Raw genomic sequence first — 25,048 nt, 5'->3', positions numbered from 1 at the left:
GGTCGCTTGACTGTTGGTTCAATCCCTTTGCTAACGTGTACGGACAGACAGCTAACTCTGGCATTTTGTCTTTTGTCAGGCTTTTCAGGGGGTGATCATGACTGTGACTGGAAAAGCACCCCAACCCTTGCCTTAATCTGCCCTCTTTATTGGGTTTTTTAAATAAATTCATGAATATGAAAGCTCGTTAAGCAAAACGCTGACGCAACTAGGAGAACCACATAAAAAAATGAGGGAAAACTGTACAATTTATTGTTATTAAATGACTAAGACCGCACTTTCTTTCATCCTTCCAATCCAGGCTCAAGGGGTTGCTTGCGAATTAAGGCCGCAAGTGGACCAGTTGACAAAACCGTGTTTGAATAACAAACATGATAAGCACAGTTGACTACAGCCAATCTGTCACCTAGTTTTTGAATTTTCAATGGGGAACCCTTGTACAGCACACGCTGCTGATTTGCAAGCCTCTGGCTGTTTCTGTTCAGCTAAAGCAACACCAACGCCGACTTTCTTTTTCTCCTGTATAAAAGCCAAAGTTGGGTGCCGCCTCTAACCAAAAACCAAAAGGAAAAGCTTATCAAAACTTCTCTTTGTTTCAAGTTGGTCAATGGTACTCTTGGTAGATACGCTTAGCAAGTTATACTCCAAGCTGGAGAATCACCACCACGACCGCCAACAATCTGAGGCAGATGTTTTATCAGCTTCTCTACAGGCTTTTCGATCTGATGTTTCGAATTGCCTGAATCAGTTGTTGTTGAATTCAAAACCCGGATCAGAAATCTTGTCTTTTTCGTGGATTCAGCAATGTTTTGAGCTCCTACCCCTCATCAACAGGGCATTTGCAAAGCTAGTTGTGGATATAGACTACCCTATGAGCAGCTGGGAAGTTGCTTCTGTCGACGAGTATCTCAACTACGGCTTGCATTTGCTGGAGCTTCTTAATTCTGTTAGTTCCTCTCTTTCTCACCTGGCGCACGCCAGGCTTTCGTTTGCTCACGCTCTGACCCTTGTGGAGAATTCACCTTCTTTGGCAATTAAACATCTCAAAGCAATTCAGCCTCAGAGTTCAAGCAAGGACTACAAATGGCAGGAAAACAAGGAAGATGGTGACGAGAAATTCTCCTCCTGCAAGGAAAAGGTAGTCAATCTAGCTTTGATGGAAATAAAGGCTATCAGTTTTTGGGTATCTGGCGTTGTTTTGGCTACCTTGTCTGGAGAGGCCAAACCATACTTGGAGATCAAACAATTGATTGCCAGGTTCAACAGCGCTTTGTTAAACGGTGTAGATTCAATCATTTCAGAAGTTATAGTGGAGAAAGGTGAGGTATTGAGAGAGGTTAAGGACGTGAATAATGCTGCAGCTTCCCTAGCATCAGCCATGGCCTCTGGGGAAAGCAGTAGTGATGCAGCCAGGGAATTGGAGAGAAGGTTGGGGGTTTTCGAGAAGCAGCTGGAAGCTTTGGAAAAGGAGGTGGATAACCTGTTCTCGAAAGTTTTGGCAGGCAGAAATGAATTGCTCCACGGTGTTTGCCAACGCAAGCAATAGCTTCAATCCCCACAATTTCTTATGTACATAAAGAAACTCGTGTAAATTTTTTTGCTTAAATATATTGCAACATTTGTAAGACTTGTTTTACTTTATTTGTATCTTCAAAATTAACATAGTCATCTTATCAGTTTCAAATTACTGTATTTTGTTTCATATACATGTCTCTGTTTTCTGTAAGAACAGAGAGCAGAATGTGGGTTCCCTGGTCTTGGACCGGTGAAGGAATTGATGTCTTGTAATGAATACTTTCAGGAGTTTCTGAAACCCAATGAAAAGCAACTTTTACTTGCTAAAGTTGCAGGGTACCAACTACCAAGGAAAATTAAGATGCCATATACAAAATTTTCTTTCAGTCACCAAATGAAACAGGAAGGGAAACATCACTAATTCAATTGGCAACGAAAGTTGCAATGGAATACAAGATAAAAAGAAATAAAATTTAATAAAGGAAAGCCAATTTTGCAATATCCCTGACCTTTTCTTTTTTCAATAACTGCTCGGACTAAACTATATCCATAACCTGAAAACTTAGTCTTCCTCCTGAAAAGAAACATCTATAGCTTCACTATGTCTGACTTCTTTGATTTTGACAACTGGTGTTTTAATAATCTACCAAACTAGACTCATCTGTACCATATCTCAGTTCTGGAATCCCTACAAAAGGCAGAGCGACACCATGAAGAAAAGAATCACAGCATCCCCAATTGGCTCTCTGAGTCATTGGAATGAGTTTCTCTTTCAGGTTTCTTTCTCTTGTGATAGTCACTTGGCAACCTGATAACAGAAGAGAGTGTATAAGTCAGACCTGACAAAATAGTAGAAGATTGACTACAATAGCATGAAAAGGGACACGACTTTTTTTTCATTTTGGCCAGCAAGGGCAACAAATTTCAAATTATCTAGAAGAATTGAATGAAGCATTGACTTCATTGTTAGAGTTCAACTATTTCTGATGCCAGTTGCAGGCCTTGAAAAATAAGGGTGGAATTAGGGTGATGACAGCCAGAGTAAATCATTGGTCAATTCTTTCATGAAAATAAATCATTATTCAGGAATCCTAGCAGAGATAAGCCAACGAGGGGAAATCACTTAATAGTGACACAAATGAAGCAGTGCCTCTTTTATCAGAATTGTGCCTTTTACAAGGGCGGTTGGAGGGCTTGAAAAGGTTTGTAGAACTAAGTTCACAACCAAGACAAGACCTTGATCAATCCTTGCTAAAAATGAATGATTAAACAGCACAAAATTTGTCAAGTTGGGGCATTTCCAGAGAAAATTACCCAAATTATAAGAAAATACATACCCCAAATACAAGGTAGTGTCTGAATCTCCCTTTTCAACAGTGCAATTACAGGTCACATCTGGACTGGGAATGCTATGGTTCATGAGAGAATTCTTCCTTTCAACAGCATAGCATTCAAGATAGGATTGAACTGGGCGAGCAGTTGATGGAAAGAAACCTCGCAGCTCCTCCACCTGCATTGAAGGAGAAAGACAAAATAGGTTATGTGTGACTCAAAACAGAATGCATGAATTCAGATTCATCAAGAAACATGTAACATGCCTGTCTGCGTAATGTTTCATTCTCAAGCATAGCTCGCTGCTCCTGGTAACAGAAATTCAAAAGAATTAACTTCCTCAAAGGTTTTTTTTTTCTGTTTTTTTGGATCATGTGAACAGAATTAATCCAATTCTGACACACATACATAACAGGAAAATGCATGGGAAACAATAACCTTTAGTAACTACCAAGGTGTGATTTTTTCACATACTAAACGACTTTCCATAAATTTTTCCATTTCCCACTTTCCTCCCAACCTTCCCACTAATTTGCATACTACTAGCCTTATTATTATCACTTTCAAGAGTAACTTCGAGTGCTTATAACCAATGTGTTGCAAGTTCTCTGAGACCTCACCTCCACCGTGCAAGTGTAACCATGCTCAATTCTAGTGTGTCCTGATCAAGATCCCTATTTATTTTCAAAATGATCTTATTATTGGAGACAACTGTACTGTCCATCTTCTTTGTTCAAGAATATGGTATTTGGACAAAACAAAGATATGGAGAGAGGGATCCAACATACCTGTACTCTTGATTGCTCTAGTTGTTCCATGAGCAATTGTTCCTGAAATGATATGATTTCTGTTAAGGCCTCTTATATTAACAAATTGTTTCTAGAGACAAGAACCTAATTAACCTAATAGATCTGATGAACTTGGACAAAATGTAATAAACCTTCTTCTCCTTCACAGATAACAACCCTTCATTAAGCTGCTGCTCCAGGACCTGAAGCTCTTTCAAGCTCAGGCTGGTCAAGTCCTTCCCCAACAGCTGTCTATAAAATCAGAAAAATAATTAGTTTAAGTAAAAGCAATATCTCTGTATTGACAAAAAATGTAATAACTAAACCATAACAGATAATTAAGAGGACATACAACTGTTTCATTTGTAGCTTTGCAATTTCATCCTTCAGATTATCTTCCTCCTTAGAGTCTTGCTTCTGAAAACAAGTGTATACTTGAAATTATCAATGTGTATACTTTCAGCATACAACTATTGCAAGGAAAAGTAAACTAAACAGAAACATATTTGGAAAAGAAATTTTGTCAAGGAATAATATGTTTTACCAACAAGTAAACTTATGTTTCAACTTGCAGTAACTACATGCCATGTAAACTAAATTAGGTTCCAACTATCATCTTGAGATACAACATAAATAATAAAGCCAACATAGATGAAGAATTTGAAATATGTTGTTGCTGTAAGCAAGAAAGGATATGAGCTAATGGAGTCAAAGCAGGGCAGCAAAACAAACTGCAATGAAATAACTTATCTGCCATTGCACAAGACAAAAGGAAAACCAGATTTCAGTACACAAGCAGAAATTGCAGATTACCTCTGCTTTGTGTTCGACCAAAGCAATCTCTGGAGTACCTTGGGCACACTTGTCGTATCTAGAAAGTGTTTTCTTCATGCTGCACAAATCAACAAATGAATAAGACAATATCTTTTTCTAGAAAGAAATTGTGCTCATATTCTTTCTGTTTGAACTTTCATTTTGTACATACTCATCACCTATAATTGCTTCCATTTTGTACAATCTAGAGCTGTTTCTACCATAAACTTCCATTATATAGACTATGATCATAATCAACACACAAACTCTCGTAAAGAAAGCAGAGCACCTCTCAAATCCTACGGCCGGACTGCCTCCCCTATCTCACTAATTGAAGACCACTGAAGGCCAACAGGTAGACACTGACATAGACTAACGTGTTGCTTGGAAAAACTTCTGAATACCATCCAAAAAATGAAATCAATCATTTCGACATCAATTGATGCCAAGTTTCTGTTGAAATTTTGATGAGAAACTCACGTGTGACATGAAAGCAATATAGCTTCGCTTGATGTAGGTACAAAAGCAAGAAAATAAAAATTGGGAATTTGAAAACAATTCTATCATTGCAAACCCAAACAAAACCTTATAGTAACAGTTATCAACAGAAAGCCTCAAAAAGGGGAATACACATGAACAGGTAGAATCCAAAATCACATGCAACAATTAAGAAACAAAAAGGTAACAGACAATTCCACAAAAGTCATTTATTTGTCAAACATTTTCGATTAAAAAGTCTCTAGTGAACTCAATAGAAATTTTTTTTTTGAAAGGCAATTGTTGATTTCATTTGACATAAAAGTATGCAAAAACTACACATTGGTAGTGTGACAGTCAACACATGCAGGACATAATTCCCTGCCGTTGCTTGACCTGCTTGAGAGGAGGAAAACCAGAAAATAGAACTGATCAGGTTGCCATGAACTCAATAGAATTTAACTGAAATGTACCAAAATTAGCTCTTTTTTTTTTTTCCTTAAGAAAATAGGGGGCAAAAAGGAGAAACTGTAATGTAACAACTTTGAGAAAGGGGAAGAACGGTAGGGGTGAAGTTCATAACAAAATGACAGAAAAGACCAAAAAGTCAAAACTATCAGCAGATACAATCCAACCAAACATGCAAGAATGCAAACAAAACTCCCAAAACCACCTTATGCCACTAAAGTTCACAATCTGATGACCACTGATAAAAGACCATTCTGATCATCAAAAATAAAGCAAACATTGCCCTTAACCTCTCTGATCAAAAAGCAAAAAGAAAAAGAGACAAGCTCCTTACACACACAAAAAGAAGAGAAAAAAGCCAATAAAGTTTCAGGGAAGATAAACAGTAAGTTCTCAGATAGGATCAACAAAAAGAAAAAAAAATGCTCATGCAATGATGAAAAGAATTCAAAAAAATTTAAACTTTTTCGGAAAATAAAAAAGTTGGGCATACCCAGAGCTGGCAAACTCAAAGAGCTTGCCAGTATTGGAGAAAATGATGACAGCAACCTCAGCATCACAGAGGATGGCGAGTTCCTTAGCCTTCTTGAGCAACCCAGCACGCCTCTTGGAGAATGTGACTTGCCTGCTATTAGCATTCTCTATCCTCTTTATCTCTATTTTCCCCCTACCCATTTTTTCTCTTCTCTCTCTGCTCTTCTTCTCTTCTCAAGCTCGTTTTCTTTTGGCACCCAAAAGCCCAGAAAAACAGAAAACAAAAGCAAAATGGTTCTTCCAATTCAGTCTTTATAACAAAAAACCAATAACTTTTTCCATCGATTTTTAAACTTTGCTTTGCTTATTAAGAGAAAAGAGCTTAATTTGGAATAAGAATTGGAAAGAGAAAGGATTACTAAATTTAGAGATTGGGAAGATAAAAAAGGGAGGCGTTTTTGAGAGACTGGAAACGGCAAGTTTGCATGGCTCTGTGTATTCTATTTAGAGTGTGCTTGCATGATTCCTTTGCCACATTTGGAGAGTTTAGGTGCCTCGTGGGGTCCATCTCTGGGCCCCACTTTTTTTGTTTCTATGCTTTCCTTGGTGGGTCCCACTTGTGGGAAGTTTCAGAAATGGACCCCTTTTTCTTCCATTACAGATGTATATATTCCTCCGGTATTTATTGCAGTCATGGGGATGGTTTTTTTCCTTCCCCTTTTTTTTTTTGCTAGATTTTAGAGGGTCTGTATTGCTAGAGTTGGAAATGGCACTGCTAAAATTGGAAGGGGACCGCTCTGCATCTTGGACCCATTTTAGGCAATTTCCTCTCTTTTTATTATGGTTAATTTGCTAGATTTGGTGGCTCTTGCCTCTTGGTTGCTATATTTGCTAATGCCTTGCTAATTTTGGGAAAAAAGATGGTGATATTCCCTTTTCTGGCGTGCTAGATTTAGTACTTCTTCATAGCTGCGTTTGGCAAGGGAATTGCCAAGTTTAGAGATTTCAGCAGATTGTTTTTGCTTTCTCCTCTATTGTATTACTGGAGAGGAATTTGCTATAAATGCACCTTTGGATTTCAAAATCTTTTCCCATACTTGGTAATTCTAGCTAGATATGGGGCATTTGGTAAAACTTGTGACCAAATTTGGAGAAGAATGGTCACTGTTTGCGAATTTTACTCTGTTTTTTCCCCTTTTGCTGCATATTTTACTTGGCATGGAAGAGTGGCAAAAGATTCTATTGCCAAATTTACAGTGCTCCAAGATTAGAACAAAGGAAATTTTAACAGCCATTGAAACATTTTAACAGCTTGTAAATTGAATTGTTTGCTTATGAAATATGAAAAGGGTTTTAGCTTAGCCCATGGGATCAGCCATGGTAGAATCCTGCTCAATAAGTAGGAAAATCATGCATTAATCATTGAATCAAATGCTTATCCTTTTCTTCAAGAAGACGGATTGCTCAAAGAAACCGTAAGAACAAAAGAAGATTAAAAGACCAGACCATGGGAAAAGAAAGCTGTATGTTTATCAGTATTAAGATCAGTGCATAGAATGCAGGTCTGGGTTTTCTACAAATAAAGGATATATAACATGGCAGGCATCCTTTTAAGTCACTAGTCACTAGCATTCCTCCAAAGGGGTTTATCTTCTTCCTTGGTTTCTTAATTTTTTATGGCCCAGCAGCTGACCTAACATGTCAAACAACAAAAAATAGAATTCTCGTTTTCGTTACACACAAGAGCATGCCTAGTGATCTGTCCTAATTTGTGGAAGTGCTGATAATTATACAAAAGCTTAAAAATTAAAACGTGATGTCGAGGCTTGTAAATCAGAGTAAAATGCTACCTCAGCACTTCAAAGTTACTTATTCACTATAAAATTTGTGCAGTTAATGGATAGCTGGGTATGTTTCTTAGCTCTGTGTCATCCATCTTTTTGCATACATATATAAAGTGAGAATCTGGATCTTCCAAAACAAAGTCTGCAGGAAGTAAGCCCTTTTCAGTGATAGGAATAGGCTCCAAGTATGACTTTGCTGATGAACAACCTCCAGGCCTCTTAAAATCTGGTCTGGCTGCATACGAATGAAAACAGGCATTACAAACAGAGTTTAAATCATACTAAAACTATGGTTCCTTCTTGTCAGCAACCAATGGACATACAACAGTAGGAATTTATTCGAAAAGATGCATGCGTGCGACAAACATGGGCAAGTAAAGATGCAGCTCCCACAACTTTGAAATACAGTTACTGGAAAGCAAGTAAATGAATGGAGAACACATCATGGCTTTGCCCATATGCATGTTGGGGATAGTGCACATTCACAGCATTAGTTTATAGCAAGAACATCTACCCACAGATTTGGATAATAAAATGCCTTTTATGCGGTCATCTTATCTACATAAACTTCAATGGAGGATCTCTCACTTGAGAGTGGCTAAAAATTAGAGATAACAGGTAGCATTCATGGAAAGAGTAATGAAGAACAAATGCTAGTATGTTTCTTCACTGTCAAGTCACTAAACAAGTATCATCCTTTGAGGTGCATTTCCTCCAGATCAAAATAGCCAAGCAAGGTGCGGAAGGCTTGAATCAAATTCCACCCCAAAGACAAGGTGGGAAGATAAAGTAAAGATAGTAAAAAATGGACTCTGAAGCTATTAACATGCTCTTGTGGCTCTCTTAATGAATATCTAGAAAATTAGTGTGGGGAATTGATGGTATATATTCAATGAAAGCAGATGCCATTCAGGTAAAACCATGCAAGATTAACACGGTCAGTGTTTAAGAAGTTAACCTAATTAATAATGGGAACTTAGAACAACTAAATGATGCGCACACCTTAAATTCAAGAGTATTTATTGAACAAAACAAAATAGCAATCTGAAAGCATGTATAACCTTCCATACAACGAAATGGTGAGAAAGAAACAGAGGTGCTTAAACAGATAAAAGGAGGAGAAACTGAACTTACGTAGGTTGTACAACACAATATTCCAATTATACGGCGGCCAGCTCAAATGAGGCATCCTCACTGATGGATCACCATAAGTTATCTGGTAATTGCAATATAAGAACACATCACAGGTTTTGAAGTTTCAGAGTGAAAAAGGGGAAATTGCAGAAAACCGAGTTTTCAGATTTGGCCAAATGGTTACCAACATATAGATCCCTCCAGGTTTGAGAAGCCTAGCAAGAACATAAAAGGCATTAGGCTAGCAATTTTTCAATGGAAGGCATGCACAATTAAGGAAACTTCTATCACAAGACCACGTCTCTAGTGACTGTAATTGATCATAGGTACAAGAAATAAATCTATTCTAAGAAATGAAGATGACAAAAATAAGGGATACACATGTTACAAATGCCATTAAGTTTACTACCTGCTCACTTCACCCAGCATCCGAGAAGCGCTTATAGGGGCATCCGTGCCACACTAATAATCATATCAAAGAAGAATTCTTTAGTTTTCATAAAATGAACAAAAGAGACAATGAAAGCATGAGAATACGCATCATACCATCAAAGAATCAAGAGTTCCTAAATCGAATTTCAGCAGCTCATGAGTACAGATTCAGCAACAACAAAAAAAAGTTTACATCAACCTTTGAAGCAGGAAGTCAGCAACTTTCGATGAAGTATTGAAAACAAGGGTGGTGCCATACCTTTATCAATGACACTGTCAAAAGATTCATCCTGGAAAAAGCTCATATCCCTAACATCCATTTGCATATCTATTTAGGTTCATCAAGAAAACCACAAAAAACAGATATAGTTACTTTAAGGAGAGAAAAAGGGAAATGGAACAACCAAGAATTATAAAAGAAAAAAATAAAGGCAAGGAATTGCTTTCCTCGTAAAAAAAATTGAAGATTCCATCATAGTTAAAAGGATACATTTCAGCTGAGGAATGTACTCATATTTCCTTCTCATCATCTCAATAGCCACTGGGGAAATGTCAATGTTCATAATGTCTTCATATCCATCCTTGACCATGTCCTCTGACATAACTACAGCGTAAAACCAATTTTTTCTAAATAAATCCTTAAGCAGAAGCAAACATAGGCTTCAAAAACTTTCTTTACAGGTATTAACAATGTTTGAAACCTTTATTTCACAGCAATTTACCATTGTCAGCTAGCAAACAGAGTAACAGGGGCAAAGGAAGACAAAACCCAGATTAGAACGATTAACTTTCTCATCACTAGACAATCAACCTTCCATGAAACTCAATTTTCTTTTTCAACTTTTTTTCCCACACTTAATCAGCAAGCAAAGAGAGACAACAAAAACCCTAGATTTGAACTTCCAAACCCATCTTCCCTAAACTACGCACATTCATCAAATCCAATTCCTTCATCCTTCATCCTCTCCACACTTTGTTCAACAAACAAAACATATGCACTTCACTCAATCAGAAAACACCAAACATATTAAGATAGTAATAATAAAAAAACGGTTTAGAAAACCAAATAGTAATAAAAAAAAAAAAAAAAGGAAGCAAGGAGTAGGGAGAAATTACGGGCATTTCCACAGCCGACCATGAGAACACGAGAGGAGGTAGGAACGTAGTTACGAACAAAAGGGCGAAGAGAAGAGTAACGCTGGTACCAGTCAAAGGCACCTCCAGCTTCCTGAACATAACGGGCGTCCCAGTACAAGGCGTCGCCATAGTTGTACGTGTTGCAGCTCGAAACATCTCGGTACATCTTCTTCTTCCCCACCTCCTTTAATATTTTTCTTTTGTCTTTTTTTTGGCTAACCACTGTTGGGAGGGCGTTTGGTGAAGGAAACGGGATGGTGGGAAGCGAGAAGAGGTAAGCCTTTTGGGTTGGGTGGCTCCGAGCGTGTGGGTGGGCGTGTTTGGGGGGTTTGGTGGTGGGACCAAAGGGGACAAGGAGTGGTTTGGTTTGCGAAAACGGGGGCTTAGGTCCGAAGCATGATCGGGGTTTGGTGTACAGACAAGATCAAAACCGTTGTTTGGTTGTACATTCAACTAACGTCAGTTACAGTGTTGACCATGACTTCCACTTTCCTCTTTTGAAGTGAAAGTTACTACCCTGCAAGTACAGTCGCGGTTTCTTACCTTTCTATTCTAAGTCCGTTTTAAAAATGTTAATTGAAGGGGTACCAGTAATTGTAAGTAACCAACCATATTGTCACCGCTCCCATCATTAAGAGACAAGTTAAATCTTATATGTAAATATGCATTTTTTACTACTTATTTATTAATATCAAATATATCTTTTTTATTGAAAAATATAAATTTGTAATAAGTGGTATTATATTATATTCAAATTTTCACTAATATAGATACTTATGAAAAATATAAAAGTTGAAGTAGATTCGAATTAGTGTACGAATCTCTCTCTATAAATAAAGAGTCAATGTAACGAGAGTATTGCATAATTAGATGAAACAAAATATCACACATCTCACATCAATAAAAAATAATAAGAAATAAGTTAGGTTTAGGTATATAAATAAAAACTTTTTACTATTTACTAAATATCTTTTGAATTAAAAATATGAACCTATAACACTTATAACCACCCTGAATGAAATTCGAGAATATTACTCGTACTTGTACTTTAATATTATAAATTGTATATGTCAAATACTCAAACACATTAATTACTTAATTAATCAAATCAAAAATTTTTAATCTATTCATTCATACTCAATTAAGTAACTTGAAGTTGAACTTGAAAGAAATTAAATTTTCATGTTTAAAATATTCAATTTATCAATACTTTAATCACTAATGAAAAGTATAATAAGAGAATTATATTTTTAATATATAATTGAGTTCAAGTATTATGAATCCAAGAGATGATAATTGTACCCTACCCAAACTCAAAATGGATACTAAAATTTCTATCTTAATCCTTCTCAAACCAATAAATGATATCTAACTCTTAGATAGAGTTTGGTACGAGAGAAGTAATAGTACATTCTTTATAGTGTATTTAATTAAATTATATTGCAGTATTTCTTTTGTAATAGACTACTGTAATGTAAGATTGCAATACAATCATGTTACAGTTAAGGGATGTAATGTGATTGCAGTCTAAAACAAATGCAATTACATTACATTGCACTCTATAATGTTCTTAAAGATATTTTTACCCTTCAACTTTATTACATTGTTAAAAATATTTTATAACGTTATAATTAAAATAAAAAATATTAAAATAAAAATATATAATATAAAAATAAAAAATTAAATTAAAATAAAATATAAGAAATTAAAATTTATATAATATAGGTAAAAAAATTAAAATAAAACATATAATATAAAAAATTATATTAAAAAATAAAAAATATAAGATTATAATAAAAAAAAGACATTAAAAATATATTTAAGAGATGATATTATATAAAAGTTAATAATAAAAAATACAAATATATTAAACTTACATTTTAATAAATAGAGGTAATTTTGAAAATTAATATTATATTTTCAACAAAATACTTGTAAACCAAACGCTGTAATATTATCTTTCTTACATTTTAATCATTATTTTGCTTGTATATCAAACACTATAATATTATTTTTCTTACAATTACATTACTTACAATTACACTTATAATCAAATTATATTATAAAATATCAAACATGATACTCACAAATGCCTGAATAAAAGATATTCGTTTACATTCTTACTCAACAAAGTACGTCCCATGTTACTAAAAGATAGAGGAAGCCGATTGGGCCAAAGGCTCATTCTATTAACGGACAAATGTTGGCAGTGTTTCCTTATTCGAAGCAAAGTATTTTAGGTTGGGCCTAAATGAAGCTGCGTGTCTGACACCGCACCGCCAGCAGAGTCCACTCCCACGGCTAGCCTCCAGGAATTTTTGCATTTGTCTCCAGGCGTTACCTTCAGCTACCCAACACGTACAGATTTCAGGAAATTCTTCTCACCACGTGTTGGCCTCAGTACCCAAAGTTTGCTACGAGCCATTTCAACGTGGAAGTTACTGTCCTGACACAGCCAACAAGGAAGAGAACGGAGGAGGAGTGCTGTTTGACAAAACGAGAATGGAAGAAAGAACAGAAGAAGCGAGCCCAACTCCGATACTCTCATTGCACCATGTGTCCAGGCTATGCAGAGACGTTAAGCACTCCATTGATTTCTACACCAAGGTTCTTGGTTTTGTGTTAGTCGAAAGAACGCTAGCTTTAGATTTCGACGGCGCATGGCTGTTCAATTATGGTGTGGGGATTCACCTGGTGCAGTCAAAGGATGAGGACAGGTTGCCTTCCGACACCGACCATTTGGATCTCAAGGATAACCATATTTCTTTCCAGGTTTGATCAGCTTGAATCACACATTCAAAACCCCTTGTTCTTTCCATGTTAATTTCGCTAAATTGCTTCATACTTTTTGTTACCATGGGGCGCAGTGTGAAGCCATGGAAGAAACGGAGCGAAGGTTGAAAGAGTTCAACACGAAGTACATCAAGAGGACGATAGAGGATGAAAGCGGGACTAAGATCGACCAGCTCTTCTTCAACGACCCAGACGGATTCATGGTCGAAATATGCAACTGTGAGGATCTTAAGCTTGTTCCTGCAGGTTCAGTGGGCAAGATAAAGCTCCCATCTAATCACCACAACCCGCCGCTGGACTTGGACAATGATGTTGATGATGATAATGGAGCAAATCCCAAGTAGGGAAATGAAAACATGTACTGGATTAATTGCAGCAGAGTTAGGCTACTGATTTGTATTCTGCAGCTCTATGCCTTCACCTTCATGGTTTTCATAAGATAACTGCATTTTTTTCCCTTTCTGTTACTGCATTTACTTGAATTACTCTCAAGAAAAATCAAATTACATGTAAAAGAAAAACTATCAGGAAGAGAGAAATCTTTACTTTGAGCCTAATTTATAGTTACACAGCAAGTAATTAATTGTATTACCCTATTCAAGTCATTTAAGTAAGATTAAGATGTGTTTAATTATATTTTTGTTTAAGTATGATTAGTATATCTTATAAACGAGTTTGATCGGGATATTATTCAATTCAATACTATTCTTGTGTTTAGTTATATTAAGGTGTTTAATCGTTTAAGTATGATTGATATATATTTTATAAACGGGGTTGAGTAGAGCATTTAGTCCAATATTATTCGATTCATTTCAATTGGATTAAGGTATAATTAGTTTAATTAAGATTAAGGTATTACGATTTAAAATAGGGTTTAAGTATCTCATAAATGGGTTCAATCTTAAATGATCAGATTAAAATTAAAGTATTTTATAAATTAGTAGTAACCTTATAGATAAGTATGATCTTAAATTAGGTCCAAATAGAAATAATAATCTTGGAACATAACTGCTCGAATTCGATTATAGATAATGATGGTTTTAACATTTATTTTATTTTTATATTATTTTTTGTATGATGATTACTTTATTTTAATTTATAAATTATCTAAATATAAAATTATTTTGAAGTTTTTAATTTAATTTAGATTAATAAAATATATAAAAATAATTTAAATTTATTGTTATCGAATTCAGATTGTATTTTTAACAAGTGACGTCATTTTTAACTAGATAAATAGGTTTAAATTTTAATAAAATATTTTTAATATGAATATTAAATTTAATATCTGAATTAATATATAATATTTCAAAATGAACGAATACAATATGCGTTTTGTTTTTTAGGACTTTAAATATGATTGCTTTTGGGCCCAGTTTCTCAGCCCAAACCACCGGTTATTACCCAAAATAAGAAAGTCAACAAGTCAACATGCGTTTGAAGTTCACAAACGGAGGCCCTTTAAGTCTTTTTACTTACTTACTCGAAGGTTAAAACTTGAAACCGTGGGATCACACTTGTCATATGCTGATTCGACATGCTGACAGAAACCCAAAGTCTTTATTTACTGAAACATATCACCTGCGTCTTAGTATTCTGCCCTCTCAAAAAACATTAATTCAGGTTGTAATTTCGTTCCTGATTTACCCATCTGATTTATGGAAATGACGAGCCTTTGGCCAAATTCTGCTTTAAACAGAACCAAACTCAAAAAATATATATAAGAACGACCACAGGAGATAGAAACACTCTCTTCCATCCGTCAGGAAAAAAAAAAAGCTAGAAACAAAAATAGGAAAAGAAAAATGAAAGAAAAGAAAAACACTTGACAGTGTTTCGCACATAAAATCTTTCCCTCTTTGCCTCTTTCGAGTCTCTCTCTCTCTATCTATTCTCTTTCTGAATTCCCAAAATCAGATCAAACCCTAATTCCCCAAATTCTCACCATTTTCAATCCAAATCGGATCTCTCTTTGGAGTTCTTTCATATGAATTCGCATATGAGCTGAAAATTGTCATTGATCTTTGTTTGCTTTTGACACTGTATCGATAGGTAAGTTGATAGGCATTTTGGAGGATTAGGAACGGTAAATTTTGCGAATAATCAAATGGCGTGTATAAAGGGGGTGAATAGATCGGCGTCAGTGGCGCTGGCACCTGACGCGCCGTACATGGCTGCGGGGACGATGGCTGGGGCGGTGGATCTATCCTTCAGCTCATCGGCGAATCTCGAGATCTTCAAGTTTGATTTCCAGAATGACGATCGCGAGCTTCCCGTGGTAGGCGAGTGCCCAAGCTCAGAGCGATTTAACCGCCTCGCTTGGGGTAAGAACGGATCCGGTTTTGATGAGTTCTCACTCGGGCTCATTGCTGGTGGCCTCGTTGATGGAAACATTGATCTTTGGAATCCCTTATCCCTGATCCGGTAAATTGGATTTTCGTCTAATCTATCAAGTATGTGCATATCGGTTGATATAATCTAATTCACTTTAATTTTCGATTGAATTGGAAATGTAGTGAAAGAGTAAGGCACTTTTTTAATCTGTAAGTTAATTCAATATATTGTGGGTCGTAAGTGTATGATGTTTGTGTGGATGGGAAAATGGTGACTGCCTTCTAGCTACTTGGGATTATACTAGGCTGTTATCTGATGCGCATTGACACATTTCTGATGTGGGCTTTCTATAATTATTGAAGTCTTATATGAATTGAATTGCCATGTTGTTTGGACTGGTGGATCAATGGGACCTGGAGGTAATTTGTATTTTTATATGGTTTTAGTATGTGGTTATTTATGCTTGTTGGGCTTATTTACTTTGAGGTTAGAGTTTTAATGATTTGATTTAGTAATAATGTGCCCATGATTTGTGAGTTCTAGATTACTTATGGTTAACTACATTTTGATGAATGGTTGGTTGAATTTGAATCTGGCTGAATTATTTTTAAAATTTAATTCCTTTGTAAATTGTTACTGGTGTGTTTGTTTGTGCAAAGCTGGAATTAGTTGGATAAAATGGATGGTAATTTGAGGGCAAAAATTTATGATTAAAATGGTTTTAGACCTTTGTTAGGGAAACGGGAATTTGTTTCCAATTAATTTATGGTCTTTGTATACTAGATGATTGGATTTGATTGCTTTAACATTTTTATTTTGAGAAGATATTTTGCTATTTATTAATATTTTTGGGATATTTATATCATTATTCACATTGTTATATTAATTGTTTGAAACAACAACAATGAAAAGGAAGAAAAAAAAGGTGAAGAACATTTAAGGGATCTCCACCACGGATATCCTGCTATATATGATTAAAGCGGTTGTAATTTGTTCTTTGCTTCAAGAAAGACTAATTTGGTTTAATCATAACATTTTCCCCAGTTCTGAGGCAAGTGAACAAGCTCTTGTTGGACATCTTTCAAGGCATAAAGGGCCTGTGAGTTCATTTTTCTGTCAATTAAAGATGTATCATTTTGACATATATGATATTGGTTGTCAAGCATTTGAAGATTGCATAGTATGTTTACTTCGTCTACTTTCCTAATATTTCAGGTTCGTGGTCTTGAGTTCAATGCCATTGCTCCAAACCTACTAGCATCTGGGGCTGATGATGGTGAAATCTGCATTTGGGATTTGGGAGCACCGGCACAACCCTCTCATTTTCCGCCTCTTAGGGTATGTGCTCATCATTCATAACTTGTTGAATTGTTAAACGCATGTACCTATCTGCTCACTTTGGCAAAGTGGTGCATAGCCGTTTTCTCTAGATTCTGAACTGCTGTATAGAGTTCAGATGTAACACATTGATGACAATTATCATAAGTTCCATTATGCTTGGTATTCTACTATGTGCTTTTTCTTTCTGGTGTAATTGCCTTATCTTTTCTGTAGAAAGCATGCTTGTTTTTATTTTCGTTCATATATATGTTTTGCTTCAGTTAGAAATCAGTTTACAAGAACCCCCTCCTCCCCCCTCCCTCCACCCAAAATGAAAAATCTACGGAGCATCTGATATAGTTTTTATGGTCATCATGCAGGGTAGTGGTTCTGCTTCTCAAGGTGAAATCTCATTTCTTTCTTGGAATAGCAAGGTTCAACATATATTGGCATCAACCTCCTATAATGGAACAACTGGTAAGGAAATGAATGGATTCTAGACTTATTGTCTTGTCATTTAATTTTAGCAGGGAAGATAATATGTATATTTGTATTTTTCCAGTTGTTTGGGACCTGAAGAAGCAAAAACCCGTGATAAGGTAAATTTCGTGTTATCTACCCATTAAAAATTTTCTGGGTGTTTCTGTGTATAATTTTCATTGTGACATGGCACATCATTTGAGCTAATCTTTTTTTTTTTTTTTTTGAATTGACAGCTTTGCAGATTCAGTTAGAAGACGGTGCTCTGTTTTGCAGTGGCATCCTGATGTTGCCACTCAACTTGTTGTTGCATCAGATGAAGATGGTTCACCCGCTCTAAGGGTAATGATTTTGTTGATGATATTGCTTCTGTTGAGGATTACCATTTGTTCGAGGTTTGTTAATTTCTGGTATTTTTGCAAGTAGCTTTGGGATATGCGGAATATAATGTCACCAGTGAAGGAGTTTGTTGGGCACACAAAAGGTATACATGCTTGACAAGTTGATCTTTTTGAATCTTGCTGATTGTTTTGCCTTCTTTAGTTTCGGTTGTTTGTTTCTGTACTTCATACAACAATTATATGTTCCAAGTACTTGCTATTTGACTTTTCTTTACTCTCTCTCTCAAATTACAAAGCAGCACCAGTGTGAAAAATCTACTCTATAAGGATGGCTGCAACGATGGGAGGGCTAAATCATTGTGTAGCTCTTTCAGTTTAAGCTGATATTATAACATATAATATGAGATTTATTTAATTAGCTTCTTAAAGTCAGAGTGAAAATTAAATTTTTAAGATGGAATAGGTGTCCTTCAGTCAGAAGGGTTTGCTTTAGGGATCCAGATAGATATAGGACGTTGTCTCTTTTCTGGTAGAGGTAATTTGTTTAATTTTCTGATCATTATCCATCATCCCATACATGTAGAAGTTTTATGCATTATTTTTCTAGGTCTTTTGTTGTCCTAAGTTAAATAGGACTTGTGTTATTTTAAGCTCTTATATTTGCCTGCATGTATTGTTGCAGGTGTAATTGCAATGGCATGGTGTCCCTCTGACAGCTCTTATTTGCTCACATGTGCAAAAGATAATCGGACTATTTGTTGGGATACGATTACTGGAGAGGTGGGGGAATGGGTTTAATTGTTAATATGCTTCATCATTTTTCTGGCTATCTATCTGGTCCTTTTATCAAACAAGTATATTCTAAATTGTGAGTTTTTTTTCCTTGTCATTTTGGTTCATAGATTGTCTGTGAATTGCCTGCTGGTAGCAACTGGAATTTTGATGTGCACTGGTATCCGAAGATACCTGGAGTAATATCAGCATCTTCCTTTGATGGCAAAATTGGCATTTACAATATTGAGGTGTGACCTTGTTCAAGTTACCTTTCCTTCATAATTACATTTTTGTTAGAGAATATTTCTTAGCAGTTGGAGATTTGTATAACTGAACAATTGGATATGCCTATCTTCATCAGTTATTTGTTTGTGGGTGGATTTTATTTATCTTGTTGGGATTAGTGCTTCTTTGTAGTTTAATCTGGCAAATGTTAAAAACTTATGGTTCTTGCTTGTTTGTCTAAGAAAAATGATAGTTATCCAATTTGCCAATAATTTTTGTGTCTCAGAACTTTTTCCTCGAAGAATCCTAGATTTATCAATTCTTGCGGGTAATATTTTACTATTATTCTGCAGGGTTGCAGCCGATATGGTGTTGGGGAGGGTGATATTGGTGCAGGTAATTTATCAAACATATTCATATAGTCGACTGCAATATTTTGGTAGCCTTCAATTTGCTTCTGATAGAACCACTCATGTTCTCCTGGATATTATTGTAGACTGGGTTGGGTAGGCGTGGATTGAACTTACCATGTTTCTTTTCTTTCTTTTATCATAGTTTTACCTTGGCAGTCAAGGAGAAACTTGATTGATGCCTGCCAATATAAGTTGGGGGAAATGGGCTGATATGGGACATCTCTGCTTAAATAGTCTTTACTCTAATCTCTGTTAAACCCAACCTTATTGTTTCGGAGATTATATATATTTTCATTTGTACTTCCTTTTCTCTAACTATTTTTACCATCTTTTTATGCAGTGCCTTTGAGAGCTCCAAAATGGTATAAACGTCCTGTTGGGGCATCTTTTGGCTTTGGAGGAAAAATTGTCTCGTTTCACCCCCGGACATCTTCTTTAGGTACATCTGCACCATCGGAGGTAAATATGTCGGTGAGCTTTGTTTCATTCTGTTTCATTTAAATGCCACTGACATTCTTTCTTTTGATTTGGGATCTTGTGGTACTGTATATTGTTTTCAGGTTTTCTTGCATAACTTAGTTACTGAAGATAGTTTGGTCAGCCGTTCATCTGAATTTGAATCTGCGATACAAAATGGGGAGAGGTCTTCGTTAAGGGCATTATGTGAAAAGAAATCCCAAGAGTCTGAGTATGTCATCTGAATTAAGAAATTGTAGTTATTTTCTTTCTTGTCTTTTGTCAAATAATTTGGTCTGCTTCTACCAAATAATGCTTTTGATGGTTCATTTGGAATTCTGTGCAGATCTCAGGATGATCAAGAAACGTGGGGCTTCTTAAAGGTGATGTTTGAAGATGATGGGACAGCTAGGACAAAGTTGCTCATGCATCTTGGTTTTAGCCTACCTGCTGAAGAAAAAGATACAGTACAAGATGACCTCTCTCAGAGTGTGAATGATATTACACTTGAGGATAAAGTGACAGAAAAAGTGGCCCATGAGAGTGAGAAAGAAGCTACCCTCTTTGGTGCTGATAATGGGGAGGATTTCTTCAACAATCTTCCAAGTCCCAAAGCTGATACACCTGTTTCAACTTCTGAAAATAATTTTGCTGTTGAGAACGTAGTTCCTAGTGCAGATCTAATACCTCAAGAATCAGATGGTCTGGAGGAAAGTGAAGATCCATCATTTGATGATGCTGTTCAACGTGCTTTGGTGGTGGGTGACTATAAGGGAGCAGTTGCTCAGTGCATTGCAGCAAATAAGATGGCTGATGCTTTAGTTATTGCCCATGTTGGTGGTGCTTCCTTATGGGAGAGCACACGTGATCAGTATCTCAAGATGAGCCGTTCACCATACCTGAAGGTGAATTAAGTTTATAAAAATAGGGATTTAATCATCATATCTTTATAAAAATAGGGATTGAGCTAGCAATTATTAACATGTGTTATATTTCTCAGTGGTTATAAGATTATTAATTGGTTTTTTGAGGTAAATTATGGGTTAACTATGCTGTTTGTCTTTAGGTTGTCTCTGCAATGGTGAACAATGATCTTATGAGCCTTGTGAACACCAGGCCTTTGAAATTCTGGAAAGAAACACTTGCACTCCTCTGTACCGTAAGTTTCTATTTAGGGAGGAAGTAATTTTAGATGTGTAGGTGTAGCACATTATGTAACTGTACTTGACAATTATGTTGCCAGTATTAAGGACTTATTTATCATATTTGATGAGCAGTTTGCCCAGAGAGAGGAATGGACAGTACTCTGCGATACACTTGCTTCAAAACTAATGGCTGCTGGTAATACTCTGGCAGCAACTCTCTGTTACATATGTGCGGGAAATATTGATAAAACAGTAGAGATTTGGTCAAGGTGCCTGACAACTGAACATGATGGAAAATGTTATGTTGATCTTCTCCAGGTAAGTTAGTGATTTGTAGAAGCACTTTTCGAACTTAAGTTGACTGGCCTGAAATCTGACAATAGATGTGTATTTTGTAGGATTTGATGGAAAAGACCATTGTCCTTGCTTTGGCAACCGGCCAGAAGCGATTTAGTGCATCTCTTTGCAAGCTCGTTGAGAAATATGCTGAAATTTTGGCTAGTCAAGGGCTTTTAACAACAGCAATGGAGTACTTGAAACTTTTGGGGTCGGATGAGTTGTCACCCGAACTTGTGATCTTAAAAGATCGTATTGCACTTTCTACAGAACCTGGTATGTGCTTTAGGAGATGGCTGATGGTTACTGCTGTAATGCTGTTACACATGGTTATATAATCTACAGAGCTAATTTATATTTGTGCAAATAATTCATGGGAAAAAGGTCATGCTGGAAAATATAAATGTCAACTACAATTGAATTTGGTAGGAAACATTTTTGAGCCCATGTAATTTAGAGTGCTTAAGCTGTGATGCACTAGATTAAACTAAGAACTTTTAGCTTCTCTTTCTGGTGTCTTAGTTTCTTTAGACAATTTTGACATACCTGTAAAACACGAAATTAGTTTACTGAACCTATGTTTTGCGGTCTGCAATATGTGCTTGTTGAGGATGTCTATCTTCTATTCTTGCAGAGAAAGAAACTAAATCTGCTGTTTTTGATAACTCTCATTTGACAAGTGGATCAGCCTTTGAGTCTCCACAACATATATATCAGGTGCTTTTTCTTGCACTTTCATTATATATCTTTAACTGAATGGTCCTTGATAATCTGTTGTCATGTTGTGAATGACCTTTTTTTTTTTTTTTTGCTTTTTGCCTCATTGTTTAGAATCAAGCTGCAACAGATATTCAGCCAAATGTTCATAGTGCTTTTGATGAAAATTATCAGCGTTCTTTTTCTCAATATGGAGGATATGCACCTGTTGCATCATATCAACCTCAACCGCAGCCTGCCAATATGTTTGTCCCATCTGAAGCTCCTCATGTTTCCTCGGTATGCTGTATTGGGTTTCTTTTTATGCATACCTATCTATTTGATGGTAGACTTTAACTAATGGCTAAGTTGTAATAATATTTTTCTTCCAATTTTACTGTTAAATCTGTCATGCTATTTCAGTGCCCAGAGATAATTTGGTTCCATAGATATTTTCGTTTGCTTTCTAATAACTATACAATCCAATTGTATGTATCCTCAGAAAAAAAAATGGAATGCTTGTTTAGAGATTTTTGGAGTGAGATTGGATTTAGTTAGGACAAGTATGGCGAGGTTAAAACTAGCATTGGATTGGTGTATCTTTGGAAGTCTTGGGTCTTTATTAGTTTGCAATTGGTCTTCATTGACTTGAAAGTTTTTCAACCTACAAGCAGCCTTCTACTGCTGCTATCTGTAATTGTGACTAGTTCTATCTGAGACCCACTAGGGTTGGACAAACTGAAAATCTAAACTAAAACGGTGTCATCTGTTTGGTTGGATTTGATTTTTTCCATACCTTGATTTGGACAAAAGAGCTGAGCAGCTGTATATGGAAGATTCAAATAGAAGATTAGATATTTGGTAGACAGAGGTTCTGTGCTGTAAAAAATAAGCACTGTGCTTGATTTACATTCATTTTTAATGTTTTGCTTTCTAGTTTTTCTAGCTTTTTGATTTCTTATGTGCAAGATGTTCTTTGCATTTATATACCAGCTTGATGCTTGACTAAATATTTTCTTTCATCCTTCCAGACAAATTTTGCTCCTCCACCTGGCACCACTCAGCCTGCTGTTAGACCCTTTGTTCCTTCAAATCCTCCTGTTTTAAGAAATGCAGATCTATACCAGCAGCCAACTACCTTGGGTTCTCAGTTATATCCTGTCTGTATAGCTACATTTAATTTCATGTTTGATGCCAGATTCATTCTTCTCAAACTGGCATACTGAATGATTTTTGCATGCATTTACAGGGTGGAGCCAACCCTACTTATCCTGTACCACCAGGGGCTGGTTCACTTGCACCTGTTCCATCACAAATGGGATCAGTTCCTGGCCTCAAAATGTCCCAAGTCGTAGCTCCCACCCCAACACCTAGGGGATTTATGCCGGTGACCAACACACCTGTTCAAAGACCTGGGATGAGCCCAATGCAACCACCCAGCCCTACACAGTCAGCACCAGTACAACCAGCTGCACCACCTGCTGCTCCCCCACCAACTGTGCAGACTGTTGATACTTCAAATGTACCTGGTAATTGCTAGTCTCTTGGATGCTAATGTTGATTTCATTCTCATTTATTTGATTTTGGAGGTGCTTGTTGTATGGTATGTCCAATTCACTGTCTGGGATTATTCCCAAAAATGAAAAATGTTTTTCTTTATATCATTACCCTTTACAAGAAGAATATTTACAATATATAATAAATTGTCACAAAAATGTTAACTGTGAAAATCTTTTTCTAGTCTTTGCACAAGTTATCCTCCTTTGGATTTGTGGCTTCTGAACTCCCCAATTGAAGATCAATCAAATGTGTACTTGTTGCTACAGTAATTTCTGTTCATGCTTGTCAGCAAATTTAATAGATGAAAATGTGTATGCTGATATATAACACTTTTGGTGATGACTGTACCTTGTTTGCTTTTCAGCCCACCAGAAGCCTGTAATCACAACCTTAACTAGACTTTTCAATGAGACATCTCAAGCACTGGGAGGCACACGTGCAAACCCAGCTAAGAAGCGTGAAATAGAAGACAATTCAAGGAAAATAGGTGCCTTATTTGCCAAACTCAACAGTGGAGACATTTCAAAAAATGCTTCTGATAAGCTTATTCAGCTCTGCCAGGCTTTGGACAATAATGATTTTGGTACAGCTCTACAAATCCAGGTATGGTAGGAAAAAGAAGGTTGTTTTATGCTGATTTCTTCCTGATTGTTGGCAACTAAAAATGCTTCAATTTTTACCACCTCTTTCTGTGGAACAGGTTCTTCTCACTACTAGCGAGTGGGATGAGTGCAACTTTTGGCTTGCAACTCTCAAGCGAATGATCAAGACAAGGCAGAGTGTAAGATAATCGGAAGAAGGCACAAAATCTTCAAACATGGAAATCCTCAGTCTGCTTATTTTTCTTTTGTGCGGTAAACACCCTTGGGGCACCGATAAATACCTTGATGTACACAAGAATGGCTTTTCTTGATTGTTGCTGCAGGATTTTGGTTCTTTTGGTCCATTACATGCTCCTGCTAGGTATTGACCTGGCTGTCCGAAAGCAGTTAGTGGAAACAGTTTTTCAGGTTGATTATTTCTCATTAGACATTTTGTAGTATTGAGAAGTAGGGTTGGGTCATTTAGTTCAGTTTTCACCTTAAATTTTATTTTATCTTTTTTGGGGCCGAAATTTCATTAGCAAGCGAATTGAACCTCGATATGCTGTTGTTACATTGTTTGGTTTCTGCATGGCCGTTAGTTGTACAACCCATATGTTTCTTTTTTGATCATTCTAATATGAAACCAGAAAGTTTTTAATAAGATGCTTATGATTTCCTTTGACAATGATTTGTGCTCTGAAATTAATCCCCAGCATTTTCTGTCACCTCATTCTTTGAGCTGTATTTTTCGAGACATTCCATTTAAAATTTAATATTTGTAAAAATATTAGTGCTTCATTAGTTCTTTTTTTAGATTTTGCTATTGTGTAAACATAAAAAATAAACAGTTTCACAAGTAAACACTGAATCACCAGGAGAGATAGTAATTACACCCATCAAGGAACAAAAATGAAATCAAGTGGCTTTTCTATCTGAAAAAGGCAGAATTGGAACTCTCAAAAGGCATCCAATTCCTCAGAAGGTGCCAATCACCTAAAAGACAGTAGAAGGAACTCTTGAGAATTGGGAGTGGGTGCCTTTCTTTTTCCACAAATTGGTAAAAACATTAGCACCATTTTTTACCCTTTTTCCATGATGATGCTTCTCTTCCTCACAAAGTGACACTTTTTCTTACAAATTTGATTAATGCAAGTAAAAAGCATCAAGCTCCGACTTC

At 36.2% G+C, this 25,048-nt stretch overlaps 5 protein-coding genes across 6 annotated transcripts; 3 read left to right on the top strand and 2 right to left on the bottom strand.

The window, feature by feature from the left end:
* The first annotated feature begins 460 nt into the window (after nucleotides 1–460).
* On the top strand, nucleotides 461–1,625 carry LOC18614571 (protein BPS1, chloroplastic-like). The gene has a single exon (XM_007052378.3). The coding sequence runs from the start codon at nucleotides 608–610 to the stop codon at nucleotides 1,544–1,546; it is 939 nt and encodes a 312-aa protein (XP_007052440.3). The 5' UTR covers nucleotides 461–607; the 3' UTR covers nucleotides 1,547–1,625.
* Nucleotides 1,626–1,910: 285 nt separating this feature from the next.
* AGL15 (AGAMOUS-like 15) lies at nucleotides 1,911–6,353 on the bottom strand. Its single transcript, XM_088807333.1, is given in 9 exon segments — nucleotides 1,911–2,323; nucleotides 2,853–3,033; nucleotides 3,036–3,083; nucleotides 3,086–3,155; nucleotides 3,636–3,677; nucleotides 3,788–3,887; nucleotides 3,988–4,052; nucleotides 4,449–4,527; nucleotides 5,887–6,353. Coding segments are annotated over 9 exon segments (852 nt in total). The 5' UTR covers nucleotides 6,069–6,353; the 3' UTR covers nucleotides 1,911–2,238.
* A 1,022-nt stretch (nucleotides 6,354–7,375) lies between these two features.
* On the bottom strand, nucleotides 7,376–10,740 carry LOC18614569 (S-adenosyl-L-methionine-dependent methyltransferases superfamily protein). 2 transcript variants are annotated; one of them, XM_007052375.3, is made up of 8 exons: nucleotides 10,394–10,737; nucleotides 9,768–9,881; nucleotides 9,537–9,605; nucleotides 9,392–9,411; nucleotides 9,255–9,307; nucleotides 9,030–9,060; nucleotides 8,846–8,927; nucleotides 7,376–7,946 (listed from the first exon to the last, which is right to left on the bottom strand). In XM_007052375.3, exons 1-8 carry the CDS (start codon nucleotides 10,578–10,580, stop codon nucleotides 7,744–7,746), a joined length of 759 nt encoding a protein of 252 aa, XP_007052437.2. In that variant the 5' UTR covers nucleotides 10,581–10,737; the 3' UTR covers nucleotides 7,376–7,743. The 2 variants fall into 2 exon arrangements, with proteins under 2 accessions (XP_007052437.2, XP_088659133.1); XM_088803007.1 differs by lacking the exon at nucleotides 9,768–9,881 and having other exon boundaries at nucleotides 10,394–10,740.
* Nucleotides 10,741–12,848: 2,108 nt separating this feature from the next.
* On the top strand, nucleotides 12,849–13,662 carry GLYI8 (Lactoylglutathione lyase / glyoxalase I family protein). The gene is made up of 2 exons (XM_018119772.2): nucleotides 12,849–13,186; nucleotides 13,282–13,662. Exons 1-2 carry the CDS (start codon nucleotides 12,917–12,919, stop codon nucleotides 13,549–13,551), a joined length of 540 nt encoding a protein of 179 aa, XP_017975261.1. The 5' UTR covers nucleotides 12,849–12,916; the 3' UTR covers nucleotides 13,552–13,662.
* Nucleotides 13,663–15,011: 1,349 nt separating this feature from the next.
* On the top strand, nucleotides 15,012–24,556 carry LOC18614567 (transducin family protein / WD-40 repeat family protein). Its single transcript, XM_007052372.3, has 22 exons — nucleotides 15,012–15,631; nucleotides 16,586–16,640; nucleotides 16,757–16,879; nucleotides 17,242–17,338; nucleotides 17,424–17,460; nucleotides 17,578–17,683; nucleotides 17,768–17,825; nucleotides 18,365–18,462; nucleotides 18,585–18,704; nucleotides 19,035–19,077; nucleotides 19,435–19,553; nucleotides 19,655–19,782; nucleotides 19,897–20,455; nucleotides 20,617–20,709; nucleotides 20,828–21,013; nucleotides 21,094–21,307; nucleotides 21,666–21,748; nucleotides 21,863–22,027; nucleotides 22,759–22,887; nucleotides 22,977–23,256; nucleotides 23,652–23,890; nucleotides 23,988–24,556. The coding sequence occupies exons 1-22, from the start codon at nucleotides 15,315–15,317 to the stop codon at nucleotides 24,075–24,077; spliced, it is 3,339 nt and encodes a 1,112-aa protein (XP_007052434.2). The 5' UTR covers nucleotides 15,012–15,314; the 3' UTR covers nucleotides 24,078–24,556.
* The last annotated feature ends 492 nt before the right edge of the window (nucleotides 24,557–25,048 follow it).

Source organism: Theobroma cacao, chromosome 1 (genome assembly GCF_053813885.1).
Source record: "Theobroma cacao isolate CCN51 chromosome 1, ASM5381388v1, whole genome shotgun sequence".
In the NCBI taxonomy this organism is placed as follows: domain Eukaryota; kingdom Viridiplantae; phylum Streptophyta; class Magnoliopsida; order Malvales; family Malvaceae; genus Theobroma; species Theobroma cacao.
This window is presented reverse-complemented; position numbering and strand designations above follow the sequence as displayed.

What these genes read in the sequence shown, in the direction of transcription:
- LOC18614571 (XM_007052378.3), top strand. Translation starts at nt 608, where the DNA reads ATGGTACTCTTGGTAGATACGCTTAGCAAGTTATACTCCAAGCTGGAG.
- LOC18614569 (XM_007052375.3), bottom strand. Translation starts at nt 10,580, where the DNA reads ATGTACCGAGATGTTTCGAGCTGCAACACGTACAACTATGGCGACGCC. An exon ending in GGTCGGCTGTGGAAATGCCC is followed by an intron (nt 9,882 to 10,393) that starts GTAATTTCTCCC and finishes TTTACGCTGTAG; the next exon opens with TTATGTCAGAGGACATGGTC. An exon ending in TATTGTGTTGTACAACCTAC is followed by an intron (nt 7,947 to 8,845) that starts GTAAGTTCAGTT and finishes ATTCGTATGCAG; the next exon opens with CCAGACCAGATTTTAAGAGG.
- GLYI8 (XM_018119772.2), top strand. Translation starts at nt 12,917, where the DNA reads ATGGAAGAAAGAACAGAAGAAGCGAGCCCAACTCCGATACTCTCATTG. An exon ending in ATAACCATATTTCTTTCCAG is followed by an intron (nt 13,187 to 13,281) that starts GTTTGATCAGCT and finishes CATGGGGCGCAG; the next exon opens with TGTGAAGCCATGGAAGAAAC.
- LOC18614567 (XM_007052372.3), top strand. Translation starts at nt 15,315, where the DNA reads ATGGCGTGTATAAAGGGGGTGAATAGATCGGCGTCAGTGGCGCTGGCA. An exon ending in TTTCAAGGCATAAAGGGCCT is followed by an intron (nt 16,641 to 16,756) that starts GTGAGTTCATTT and finishes CTAATATTTCAG; the next exon opens with GTTCGTGGTCTTGAGTTCAA. An exon ending in TTGGCATTTACAATATTGAG is followed by an intron (nt 18,705 to 19,034) that starts GTGTGACCTTGT and finishes ATTATTCTGCAG; the next exon opens with GGTTGCAGCCGATATGGTGT.